This window comes from Eulemur rufifrons, chromosome 16 (assembly GCF_041146395.1).
Source record: "Eulemur rufifrons isolate Redbay chromosome 16, OSU_ERuf_1, whole genome shotgun sequence".
Classification (NCBI taxonomy): Eukaryota; Metazoa; Chordata; class Mammalia; order Primates; family Lemuridae; genus Eulemur; species Eulemur rufifrons.
This window is the reverse complement of record NC_090998.1, coordinates 80,287,651-80,301,797: the sequence shown is the minus strand read 5'-3', so window position 1 is coordinate 80,301,797 and position 14,147 is coordinate 80,287,651. Positions and strand designations below refer to the sequence as shown.

At 42.7% G+C, this 14,147-nt stretch overlaps 1 protein-coding gene across 1 annotated transcript in view; it reads left to right on the top strand.

Annotated features, from left to right (window-relative positions):
- LOC138396923 (putative tetratricopeptide repeat protein 41) overlaps positions 1-14,147 on the top strand; it is a 63,062-nt gene that overhangs the window by 46,675 nt on the left and 2,240 nt on the right. Inside the window, exon 13 of the mRNA XM_069490709.1 lies at positions 3,229-3,362. Coding sequence (XP_069346810.1) covers positions 3,229-3,362 — 134 coding nt within the window. The remainder of the gene's footprint in view (positions 1-3,228; positions 3,363-14,147) is intronic.

Here is a 14,147-nt window from a genome sequence, read left to right as displayed (position 1 = left end):
AGCTCTTCTTCCCTCCCTTCCACGTTCCCTGGCTTGCTTTTCCATTTCAGTTTCCCGCTTTCCCTGAGATCATCTTCCTCTCACCAGGGAGGTGACCTCTTCGGCTTTTGCAGGAAGAATGTAATATTGGTGGTCCCTAACACTTACGTGCAAATCAGTATTCACCCTTGCTAAAAAGTATTCAAAAGATAAATACCTTTTAAAGAGTGGCCCAAATCAGGGAGGATCTAAGGGTAAAACAGCAGGCACCGGGCAGTGGTGGGGAGACGGCGGGCTCTGAGGGTTGATTGCCCGGGACCACATTTTGTTCCTGCCACTTAGTAACAGTGAGAAGCTGGGCAAGTGCTTAACATCTGGGTATCTCATTCACTTGCTCATTGGTAAAATGCAGTAATAATAGCGGCATCTTCCTCACCAGATTATCATGAGGATTAACAGATGCTCTGTGTAAAGAGTTTAGCAGAATGCCTGGCACACTGCAAAGGAGTTCAGGAAATTGAGTCGTTAGAATTATTTGGCTCCCCAGCAGGTGATTCTTGAGGCACCTGACACCACATAGGCCTCCTCTTTCTCATCTTAAGACCAGCACTGTGAGCAGAGAACAGGACTTTCTTTAGAGAAGCAAAAAGCTTGACCGTAGAACCGATTGCCTCGCAAAAGAAAAATCTAAACATGTAGCAAACTCACTGAGTCATCTCTCCCGCCTGGCAGCCCCACCCCAGATCCAGAGCTGGTGGGGCATGAATCACGGGACACTGAGTGCTGCTGGGACGGTCCACAGGGACGGAGGACCCGACCATACATGGTTGCCTTCCCCCCAGGCCTCATCAACGGTGGACCTTCTGAAACAATGGAGAAGTCTTTCTCCTTGTTGAAAGTTGTCATTAGTGGACTGTCTCTTTCTCACTGGTCAAAACCAGGAGAGACTGTGCTGTGTAACTCGACCCACCTCTCAGACCTGTGTAGATCCTTTGCCTTGGTGGCTGGGGCTCCTGAGGCCGTGCTCACGCACTGCAGAAATGACCCATGGGACTTGGGGGCCCTGTAGAAGGGGGGTGGGTAGGGCTGGGCAGATGAGGTCAAATTAAAAAATTAAAAGTTATAAGAACAGGACAGAGAGGATTGAACAAAATGTCTTAAGAGGAACATTCTCAGTGAAAGGATTATCGTCTACTCTTTCTTAACTTTTTGGCCGTCAGTGGCCATCCTGTCGTTAGTGTCTCCTCACAGTCGAGCTTCTTTACTTCCTCACTTCCCACTTACTGGCCTTGGACTTCCTCCCCCACCCAGCTCCACTTTGTCTGCTCTTGTGAAAGCCATCAGGAATGTCTCCAAAGTGTCCCTTTGCATTTTTATCTTGTCTCTCCCCTCTGAAGGGTTTGACAGTGTGGGTCCTTCCTGAAACTAGACTGTGCTGTGTTCTGAGGTGCCCTCCCTCGTGGATATCCTCTCTGATTATGCTGTCCTGGTTTCTTGTGTGGGCTCCTCTTTCTCTCCCTGCCTCTTGCCCAAATACTGGCGTCCTCTTGAGCTTGCCTTTTGGGCTCTATGCTCGTCTCAGTCTGAGCACCTCAGGCCCTCCCGTGCCCAGGGCTTCAGCTGTTGGTCCATAGGTGAGGTTTTCTTGTCTCCATCTCCTTCTTGGGTCTGTATTTATTGTTGGCTACAGACACGCGCCTCCACCTGCCTATTGGACACCTCCATTTGGATATTCCGCTGGCATTCCAGGGTCAATGTGCTTAAGACCGGACACACCCCCCACTCACTGCCTGACTAAATGCTCCTCTCATCTCACCCAGTGCAGACACCATCGCATCATCTTAATGATACATCTTAACCAGATTTATTATCAGTCACTGTGCTAAACACATCCCATCCATTTTCTCATTTAATCCTCACAACTCTCTTGTCCTCATTTTTTTTTTCTTTCTTTCTTTCTTTTTTTTTTTTTTGAGATAGGGTCTTGTTCTTTCGCCCAGGCTAGAGTGCAGTGGTACCATCATAGCTCACTGCAGCTTTGAACTCCTGGGCTTAAGCGATCCTACTGCCTCAGTCTCCCGAGTAGCTGGGACTACAGGCATGCGCCACCATGCCCGGCTAATTTTTTGTATATATATATTTTAGTTGTCCATATAATTTCTTTCTATTTTTAGTAGAGACGGGGTCTCACTCTTGCTCAGGCTGGTCTCGAACTCCTGACCTCGAGCGATCCACCCGCCTCGGCCTCCCAGAGTGCTAGGATTACAGGCGTGAGCCACCGCGCCCGGCCTTTTTTCTTTCTTTCTTTCTTTCTTTCTTTCTGTTTTTTTTTTTTTTTGAGATAGGGTCTTGTTCTTTCGCCCAGGCTGGAGTGCAGTGGTACCATCATAGCTCACTGCAGCTTTGAACTCCTGGGCTCAAGCAATCCTCCTGCCTCAGCCTCCTGAGTAGCTGAGACTGCAGGTGTGTGCCACCACACCTGACTAATATTTTAATTTTTTGTAGAGATGGATTCTCACTATGTTTTCCAGGCTGGTCTTGAATTCCTGGCCTTGAGATCCTCTCGCCTTGGCCTCCCAAAGTGCTGGGATTATAGGTGTGAGCCACCACACCGGGCCTATTGCCCCATTTTGAACATGAGAAAGTTGAGGCTTAGGAAGTTAAGACGCTTGCCCAGCTTTTAAGTGGCAGAGCTGGGGTTAACACCCGGGAAGTCTGATTGAAAACCCTCTGTGCCCACTACCACATCTGCCCAGCGTTGGAGCTTGAGCGCTTACTCATGTCACTCTGTGCAACATTCCCAGCATCAGCGCCACCCATCCAATGAGGTGCCAAGTTTTAGCAGGTCTCTCTTCACATCTGTGGCCACTGCATCAGCTCAGACTGTCATCGTTTGTTCTTCTCTGGACTAACTGGTCCCCTGCTATAGCCTCACCTACTTCAGTTTATCCTCCACACTTCTATGCTGGCAGATTTTTCTCAAATGGAAATTTGGTCACATTATTCTCTTAATGAAAACTCTTCAATCATTAAATGCCCAAACCCTTAGGTTTGCATTCAAGGTCCTTCCTGGGTGGACCCCTGCTTCACCCTCCCATCTCCCCTCCTACCTCAGGAAGTTCCCGAGGGCAAGGGTTAGTTTTACGCATATTTGCTCCCCAGTCCTAGCACCAACATTCAGTGAGAGTTTGTTGAGTGAATGAATGAATGAAAGCCATGCAAAACTTGAATTAAATTTCTCTTTTCTAGATCCGAGAGGAAGGAAGTAATTGACTATTATAAACAAGTGATAAAAATAAAGGAAAATGCAGACACTCTGGCCAACTCATCGCTCATCAGGAAGCAGCTGAGCGTCAGCCTCAGCGATACCTTGTGTAAATTAGGTAATTGCTCTGATCTAGTTCTCTTATAAGCAGGTGACTTTTCCTTTGTTTCACCTGCATACTTTATTTTTTAAAAAGTGTCCATTTTTGAAGAAAGCAACTCCTGTTTCATTAACTTTCAACTATTTTTTTGCTACCTATTTACCTTCCCTTATTAGGGAAGATATCTTTTAAAAATCTTTTCCATCCCATTTCTCATTTTTTTATAGGCTAAGCACCATGCCCAACCACACCCTTCTGCCCCCTTTCTTCAAATTCTGTCTTAAGAAATTGTTTGTTCTGGACAGGCATAGCCTTTTCATACCTGTTCATGATGTGATGCTAAAGTTAACATGTGACCAGAAATAACAAGATGGCTTTTCATGGGAACCACCCTTAATTTTAGCATTATGATGTAGGTCTCAGTTCCTCAGACCTGGCCCAGAAGTTTGAAGGCCAGAGCTACTTAAAGATAAAAGATTAAAAACTTCAAATGAAATTTAAAAATTTGGCTTTCAATTTCACCAGGAGGGGTGGGGGTTCTGTTCATTTATTCCTCTTGCTACTTGTTGACTCTGTTATTACTGTTTTGTTCCCCTTTATGGGAGGAGTTCCAAATTTGTTTTGGAGTTTCTTTGACCAAAATGTTGATATTATTACTTGTAGTTTATGGTGACTATTGAGTTTCTTCTTCACTGGTCCTGGCTCAGTTAAGCGAGATTTATTCCCAGGGTCACTGTTGAAGAACACCTCAGAGGCCTCACGGGAGAAGGGCTCTACTCTCCAGGGTTTGCCAGGGACCTCATGTTTTACTGCCTTGGTACTTATTTGGCCCAGTAACCTATTAGCTTGTTGCTGCAAACTCGGAAATTGAGGAGAACAGAGAGTTGAGTTGGAGGCTGCAGACAAAGCTTGGACAGTAAGCTGGAGAGGGGCCATGCACCGTGGGAAGGGGGTGAGGAGAGCAGAGGTAGATGAGGGTCTGAGTCCCACAGAACAGAGCTTCGCAGCTTTTGTGTCTTGGATGAGTGGGTTACTGACCTGTGCCAAACTGCAGCTCGCAGCCCTTGGACAGCTGGGCAGGGATGGAGCCTCTAGACTGGTCATCTCCAGCCTTGAGTAGATTTGTTGATTTTAGTAGGCTATACAGGAATTCTCATTTTCCATAATTGCCACAACTAGAAAAATTTTAAAACACTGTTGGGGGTCCTCACATCTCATTGCCACAGGGCAATCTGTATTTCAACCTACATAAGTGGTTTTTAAGTAAGGGTGATTTTGCCCCGCCAGGACAAAAGTCTGGGGAAATTTTTGATTGTCACAACTAGGGTGGGAGGTGGGATGGAAACACTGCTCTCATTTTGTGGGTTGTGGCCAAGGATGTGGCTGAACATTTTACAGTGCCCAGAACAGCCCCCACAACAAAAAATGATCCAGCCCCAAATGTCAGTAATGCTGAGGTTGAGAGACTGTGACCTAAACCAGCCACTTTCTATGACATGTGCTTGCCATTCATTCTACAATAAAACATGATTGCTTTCAGCCTAATCACTTGCTGAGGCAGAAAAAGCCTTAAAATGCCTGATATCTGTAGTGAAAGAGTATTTTCAGTGTATAGATTTAGGAGTGTATGTTTGTGCATTTTTTTTAGCGTTTCCAGGCTGAGTGCATGAAGCATTTTGTTTACACACAGAAAATGCAGATGCAAATCTAGAGAAAATTTATGGAAAAGGAACTAGTGTATCTAATCTGCTTGCTTCTTATAATACTCTGTTATGTAACAGATTTGGTGTCTGGTCTGTGATGGAAGCATAATATATTTGTTTACTTTCAGATGAGAAGGCATCTGTAATAGTAGCCATCGCAGTGTTTTTATGACTTCTTAAACAGGTCTTTATAATATTTTTCAATTTTGCAGTCAATTTTCAGTGTGGTTAAGGAGTCATTTCCTGCCACCATTTCTTGCCACCACTATCTCCTGCTGTTGATTGAAGTTGATTCATTTAACATGAGGCCCACTTCTGGCTCACAGGGGCATTGCAGATGGTTAATTCAGCTGTTAAAGCAAGAACCGTGTGCTTTTGTTTCAATCGGTGACAGTGAGAGCAGACCAATATTATCACTTCAGAAAGACAGGAGTGTTGGGAGGGAAAGTAGACTGTTTATGGAGACCTCTGAGTCAGTTGTCCTTTAATATAATAATATAAGAAGTATTTTTAGGTTTCCTACCTTTAGTGGAAATTTTCTATCTAAATAGAAATGTGGCTGAGTGGACTCCATAAAATAAGAAATAAGCCAGCGCCACATATAGTTGGGACTCCTCACCATTAATCATTTTTAAAGACGTCTTGGGCCCTCTGTAGTAAAAGTGTTACTGAATGTTGCCAAAGCAGTTCTCTTGGAAGTCACAGATATGTATTCTTTCATTGAGGAGGGGGAAATAAGAGAACTATGGTATACAGATGGTTACACTGTATTTGTGCAGCCAGACTTTAGTTTAAGTGCTTTATACATTGTAATGCATATCAGCGTTGGAAGGCTGTATTTTATCTTACCTGATTAGTTTGTGGCTTTGGGGTGGTTTGGGAGAATCATTCACCCTGTAAAGAAAAACAACATGCCTCCCCCTCTTGGTGCACACAGCATGAAGCTGCCCCTGTGAATGGCAGCTCCGCTGCAAATCATTGCTTGCATCTGCCTTTGTGACTTTGGCTTGGGGGCTCATGTATGAAACTACTGTTTGTTTCCTTTGTCTGTAGCTTATCTCCCTTCCGGGAAGGATCCTGGGGTGCTCTGCAGGGAGGCAGCCTATTACTTTTAAATGGTCCACTAGGTCCCCCAGTGTGGTTTTTATGAATGCCATATGGCCTATATTAGTTAATATCATCCCAAACATACTTTCTAAATTGGTGAAAATCTGTTTTGGTCTTTTCTAAATGCAGTAACAGACAGACAGACAAATAGATGGACACTAGGTTCCCTGTGCTCAAAGGACTATACTAAATGCTTTGAAGGATTCAGAAAAAAAAGAAGGTAACTTCTGCCTTCAAGTAACTTACCATTTTGTTAGGACACAAAACAAAACCTATAATAAAAAAAAAATACAACACATTAAGGATTTAAAACATAGCCTGGCTGGAGGGGACTGAACTAGATTTTGGTTTTAGCTTGGCCATAATCAGCCATGTGACCTTTGGCAAGTCACAACCTCTCTGGCCTGGGTCTGTCCCTGGGCCCCACCTGTAAAATAAGTGTTGAGTTCCTAAAGATCCTCAACAGAGTTAATACCCTATGCTTAAACATAAAGAAAGACAGTGATCCGTAGCAAGAGATTTGAAGACCTCTTGGGAGGGACCCTAGAGGAAGTGGAGGGCATAAGTCGTCCAAGAAAGGGGGCACTTCTGGGTGGAGAAACTGCATGCACAAAGGTAGAAACAAACAAAATGTGGAGGGGACCAGTGAGAGCTGTCAGGAGGGGCTTATGAGAAAGTGCCCAGAAAGAGGGGGCGGTGGGAGGTGGGGTGGGAGAGGGTGAAGAAGAAGGAAAACAGGCAGTGGTGGGAGAGTTGAGGCAGTGCACTGGCTTGAAGGAAGTCCTGTGCCGCAGACACGTGGGGATTTAAGACTGAAGAAGCCTTGGGGGCCAGTGATCCTCTAAAGGGCTCATTCTATCTAGGAGACTGTTTTGGAAATTCTTCAGAATGATTTAGATCTCATCAAGACTGTCTATAGGTGCACAGTGAAGAATTTCTTTTCCACCTTATGTAATTTAACCCCCACCCCATTACCCCATTACCACCTAAGGTACTAAACAGGTTGAATATCCTTAATCTAAAAATCCAAAATCCAAAATGCTCCAAAATCTAAAACTTTTTTAGTGTCAATGTGATGCTCAAAGGAAATACTCATTGGAGCATTTTGGCTTTTTGGATTAGGGATGTTCTACCAATAAGCATAATGCAAATATTCCAAAATCTGAAAAAATCTGAAATCTAAAACACTGGGGTCTCAAGTGTTTTAGATAAGGGATACTCATCCTGTGCTTTACTGTCTAAAATTATATATTTATTTGTTCACTAGGCTTTTTTTTTTTTTGTCTGTCTCCCTTGCTAAAAAGAAGAGACTTGATCTGTCTTCTCTACCATTGTACACCCTACTCTTAGAACAGTGGCTAGCACCTAGTAGGTGTTCAATAAACATTTGCCGAGTAAATGAATGTGTGGTGGAGGAAATGCCTTAGCCAATTCAGATTTATCCTCCTGCTTTAGAAAAGCAAGCATTGATTACTACGGGCATTTGAATGTTAATTACTTGTATTCTTATAATTAATTCAATTGATCATTCATTAATTCATTCAACAAATATTTACTGTACCTATTATGTGACAATCTCTAATTAGTTCCTGGGGGTATAGCAGTAAACAGGATGGATAGAGACCAACACTGCCTTCACTGAACCCACACTGGGAGAGAAGGCTGTCAGACAACTAAATACACACTTGTTTAACTGTGACTGTGGAAAGTGTTACTGTGGAGATGGCAGTTAGATGACTAAACACACAATGGCTTGACTACAATTGGGGCAAGTGCTATCATGGGAAAATACAAGTACTAACAGGGGACTTTGAGCTGTCAGATGGAGGGGGATACATTGGGTACATCTCAGGAGGGATGTGGAAATGGAATCTGCAGGGTGAGAAGTTGCTCACTAAGTAAAGCAGGGGGAGAAGAAGAGTCATTCAGGCAGCGGGAACAGAATTTTCATGGCTGGCGTACAGAGAGCAAATTTGGGGGGACGGTGCACGAGGAGGATGTTAGAGAGGGGTGGGGGGCTGGGTCACAGGCCTCCCAGGCCCAGTCAAGGATTTGGGATGTTACCATATGAGCAGCTGAAAGCCAGTGCAAGGTTTTTGCAAAGTAGGTAGGTGGCAGGACCCTAGAGTCATTCTTCTAGCATAGTCTTCACAAGATATTTCTAATATCATATTCTAAAATAATGTTATGAATCCAGAGTCACGAAGGAGCACAAAGGACACTTTTACAACACTCATTTTCTATTCCTTTCCAAGGTGTATATTTTGACCTCTCAGACAGACTCAACTCCCAGGGGCAGGGGCCTTACCATTTACTTTGTATCCTCAAAGCAGTAGAAACAACACTAGCTGTACACAAGTGCTCTGTCGCTGCAGGAAGGCTGCCAAGTGGATAAACAGGTTCTTTCTGGGTATTTACAAGATTTACCCAGGGTTATTCAACAGAAATGATGGCTCTGCTCCAGGCTAACGACATTGAGAAAAACAATCCAATTGTAATTTTACTTGGTGAAAACAATAATCTTTAGTTGACTTTTCAGATCTCATTTTAGGTTACAGATTAACAGTCATAATTGCTAGCTTGAATGTCTTGGTACCTTCCTTAATCTTTTATCATTATATTTGATCAACATGTAGAATACAGTATAGATCTTTCAAGGGATATGAAAATAGTGGACTTCCAGCAATTTTCGATAATTCACATATTAATTATAATCACATTTTATGCATGAGACTGTCATAATCATATATTAAAATGATCAATTTGTGAGGTGACAAATCCAAAAATTTTGTTTCTGCTTCTGATCACAGCTTTCTGAGGCACTTATTCATAAATGAAATCTCTTTTTGTTTATTATATCCTTTATAGTTCATCTCCTTTCAAGTTTGATCCAATTTCAAGTACAAACCTTAACCTAATAAAAACGTCAATTCCAGAGATTTTAGCAGGAACCCTGACTATGAAATGAGGGTTTTTGTGAGTTACGTCCCGAGCTACCTCTGACACAGAGCCATCTTATTGCTCTTCTTTGATGAGTGTTTTACGTTTGCCTCCTGAGAAACCATTTCTGTGGGAGAAAATAATAGAAACGTGGCTTTTCAGACTCCATTATATCAAGCTGAGTGTTCTGTACTGAATTGTTTATTTTGGATGAAGTGTGGTAGGTGAACATCATGTTACTTCTCTCTCCCTGGGATTCTCTTGAAAAAGAAATGCCAACCCTCTTAGTCAAATTTAGAAGGAAGATATTAAACAAAGGCTCTCGTGGGTGACCCTCAGAAGGGGCAGTCAGTCCCTTCTCTTCTCTTCTCTTAATTTAAAAATGCTCAGCTCAGGGAGAACCCTCTTCTCTGTAGCAGTTGGTCCTTAATCTAAAAATCAAGTAAGTGATAGAGATACACCTTACACTTTAATTTTAACTTAAACATAAATGTCCATTCTTTTCACAAACTTTTTAATGTAGATTAACGTCTCCCTTTCTTTTTTTAATGAGTCTTCAGATTGGAATTAGATATCATCTTTCTCAAAATGCATCACCCACCATTTCTAGTTTTGGCTTTTAGAACAATTGTGACGCAGTCTGTATGCAGGATCCTTCTAAATTGCTACCTTTTCCTCCCTTCAATCTTGTGCAGTTGTCTTGTCCACTCATCATTTGAATTTATTTTTTTTTTAGCAGCTCATGGTATTGAGTCTTTCCAAAACATTCAGTCTGGTTTTCATAGAAAACAACTCTTTTTCATTTCACACTCATATGTTATTAGTTTGTATTATACTTAATTAGATATAATTATAATTACTTAATTATACCTAATTAGACTGACAAACCCAATCGACTCTGGGCCATTCTAGAACTGAGCTGTGGGAGACAGAAGAATGTCAGCAGAGTAACGATGACCTACTTACTAGCTGCAGGCATCTAGTGTGCTCTGGGCATCAGGGAGTATGTTTTGTAGAGGAAGGGTAGGGCCCTGGTTAATCCAGCAAGCCAGTTTGTATGTGTTAACAGAGAATACTTTTTATTTGTTGTGTAGGTTTAATCATTTTTAATGGGTTATAAATTGGTGAATGCCATTGGTTGCAAGAAAAGGGCAAGTGGACCTCATAAGCTTAGAAAACTTTTAAATATGGAAGGGACTGTAGAGATTGCTGAGCCAATTTTAAAGTTGAGGAAATAGCAGATGTGTCATATGACTTGCTCCAGTACATTTGATCAGAGAATCCTATGAATTAGATATTATAATCATTGAGGCTCACAAAGACCAAGTGACATTCCAAAACCTCTCAGCTAATAAGTAATAGATTTAGGACTTGGAATCTTGTCCTCTGTCCCCAAATCCCAAGGCCTTCCCACTGTTCGTGGGCTCTAGGAGTTTGTGGTCTTGAGGAGACAAGCACATAAGGATAACTGCAATGCAATATGTTGTGTACTGTGACAGACATTGGAGAGGACATGGGGAAGCACATGACACAGGCAACAAGGAAGACTTTCTAGAGAAAGTGATTTAGGCCATGAGTGCTGACAGATATCTGGTGAAGAAGTTCAGGCAGAGCATTTTAAGTAAGAAGGATCAGCATGAACAAAGCAAGGAAAGGTGAATCAGGATGGTGTGAAACTCTGGAATGGGGAGGGTTGGGAAATGATGTTGGAGTAATCAGTAATGTTTAGGGCAAAGAAAATATTTTCTACCATGCTCAAGGGTTTGGCAGGCGAGCTTCTGTAGGATTTCCAGCACTAAAGACATGAGGTAGATTTGTGTTTTAGATATAATACTTTTGTGGCCAAATGGGGGATGGAATTGGTAAACTAAGACAGGGATAGTAGAAATGGAGAGAAAGAGTTGAATTTGAGATTTAGTAGGTAAACCCAATAGGGCTTAGTGCTTGATTGAATGTGGGAGGTGAGGCAAAGGGAACAGTCGAAGACATCTCCTAGTTTATGGCTATGCCATAGGCCAGTGAAACTGGGTGGATGATGCTGTTGCCATTGCAGGAGAGAGAGCACAGTTTGTGGGGAGGGGTGGGAACCACAGTGAACTAATTTTGGGCATGTTGAGTCTGAATTTCCTATCCAAGGGGAGACATTCAGTAGGCAGTAGAATATATGAATCTGGTGGTTAGGAGCTAGAAGACTGAGCCAGAGAAAACATTTGGGAATCCTTAGCATATACTTGGTGGCTCAACCCAGTAGAATGGTTCAAAGAACCAAGAAGAATACAAGACAAGATAGTGGCAAGAGATAGAACTTGGGAGAATTTTGTAATGAAGAAGGAGAGGTGGGCAGAGGAAAGGCTTGTAGCAAAAGAAGAAGAATGGCGCCAGAGGTAGGCTGAGAATCAGTAAAATCATGGAAGCCAAAAAGAAGAGTGTTGAGAACTGACCACCAGATTGAGAACAGACCATTATGTTTAGCAACACAAAGTTCACAGGGAACCTTCAACTTTGGTGGTAGGGACAAAAGCCTGTCTAAGAGAGAACAATGAATCTGTTTCGTCTACCCAAAGGTAGGGGTCTGCACAGGCCCAGCCTTTTTAATTGGCACAGTGAGTTTGTGGGTACTGGGAGAAGAAGACAACAGAGGGTGCTACTTGCTGTCTGCAACCAGGTCCATCTGAGCCAGCCTAGGCCATGGACTCAGTGGAGGTGGGTGGAGGAGGACACCCTAAAGTCTTTTATTGTTTTCTTTAGGGCAGAAATTGTGGGTCCATGGAGACATCCAGTTGCAACCTTTTACTTTATTTGGGACCAATGGTAAACAGCTTTCTCCCTAATCTGTTTATAGACACAAGAGTTTATTGAAAGAATGAGCAAATGAACTTAATTTCTCAAACTGAATTTAAGACTCTAACAAAGAAACTTTAGACATAGCCTGGCTATCAAACAAAAGGAAACTTTCAACAAAGAGCCTTTAGATACTGCTGAATTCTCCTTCTTTATTACAAATTTGCAGCCTGTCTTCTGGTCAGAGAATAATGGGCTATGATTGTCCTTGCTTCTTAATCCTATTTGCTCCCAGCACAGAGGGGAAGTTCATTGTTGGGCAGCATCCACTGAGTCTCGGACTCATTCAGGGAAACTTCCTGAGGACCGCCACCAACACCTGAGATTTCACTGTTACCTGGCAACAACTGCCTGAATTGCTGCTGTGGGCCCAGGAGAAAGTAAACATCTCTCACACAGGATGGCATTGCAAAAATCCACCTATTAGGTGACAGCAAATATAATATGAAGCAAGAGAAAACAGGACTTAATTTCAATTTCAGTAGAATAAAGACTAGGAAAAGGTGTGCTTTAGAAGATTACTTAAAAGGACAGAGGTGTGTCTTTGGATAAAATATCTTCCTTTCTTTTTCCAGAGGAAATAACAAATATACCACTTTCTTTTTAATGTTAAGCACTGAAAATAATGGAGTAAGACTAGGAAAACTACTACTTAAAATCTAAGAACAGGTTTTCAAGAGTGTTGGTGGGACTTTTCCCCCAGCCTCACCCCCAACTTATACTCCGTTGGAAATAAGCAGGGTGTTGCTCCATCCACAAGTACAACATGGAAAATGTAACTGGTGGTTCTTTCCTAGAGGTATTTTTATGGAAAATCTCCCACAGAACCAATGTGACAAGGAGAATAGTGTTCTCTTTTCTTACTTCTAGAAGTTACGGTCTTGCATCCCAGGGATCTGGGTTGGAATCCCAGTTGTACTATTTTCTGGGCTTGTGGACATAACCTCTCTGAGTCTCAATTTTTTTTTTTTTTTTTTTACCAACCGAGAGGGTATAATAAAGTCTGCCTATGGGGTTAGTCTGAAGATTTAATGAGATATTGTACACAAAACAATGAACAGAATGCAAAATAAAATGTTAAGTTCCCTCCCCATCTAGAGCATAGGTTTGAAGTGGGAGGAGGGTCAATGACTTCTCTGCAATTTAAATTAACCTATTCTGGTCTTTCTTCTTCCCTGAGTTGGGAGGACTGAGCAGGCTGGCCCAGCTGCTACCAGCTGAGGAAAGGTCGGGCAGGGTGGGGGCGGAGGCAAGGATGCCTTTTTCTGGCATCTGCTTGTTGCCAGAAGGAAAGAGTCTGATTGTGTCCAAGAAAGTTCTGAGGTCAAGGCTATAGAATAGGTCCAGAATGGGTCACCAGGAAAAAGGGGCCTGAGGAGTCGAAGTGTGTGGCCAAAAGGGAGCCTGGGGACAGAAAGCATGAAGTACTGTGTGCAAACAGCACTGGAAACTGGCCAGTGTGAAAAATCTCTATCCCTCAGCGTCAGAAGTTCTTAAAGGGCCTTGCAGACACCTGCAAATCTGGTTATTGGTGGCCAGAGAATCTCTGAGAATGGGTTCTGTCTTTGCTACCATATGACACATGCTGTTTTTCTCCATTTTTCTTTTTTAAGGCCAGTTAATGCCAATGCAAGTTGGTCATCACGAACAGGGTGATTCACAATTGCCTTTTGCTGAGCTAGATTGGGGCATCTGAGAACATAGAACATCATGAAAATAATTCAGAAAGAAGAAACATAGCTGCAGATTGCTAAGCAGAGACAACAACTGAAACGCCCTGTCAGATTTCTAGAAAAAGCTGCAGGCAATATGAGACACAGGCTGTGACCCATGAAGCAAGGCTGCAGAGAGAACATCTCTGCAAGCAGAAGCCACAGCTGGTACTCAGAAGGACAATCCAGAATGGGGAAGAGGCAGCCTAGTCTAGCAGTCAAGGGCACAGACTTGGGGATGAGGCAGTTCCAGGACTGTTCTACCATGAACAGGAACGACTTACTTAACCTCTTTCAGTTTTTTCATCTTTAAAAGACAAGTAAAATGAACATGCACTAAAAATTCTCTGGAAGGATACACTAGAAATTCAAACGTCAGTGGTTCCATTTTAGAAGACTGCACAGATGGGGACAGAGAAGAGAAAGACACTTTTCACTTTATATTTTGATACATTTTCATTTTCAAACCAGGTGGATGTGTGGTCCTATTAAAAAGAATA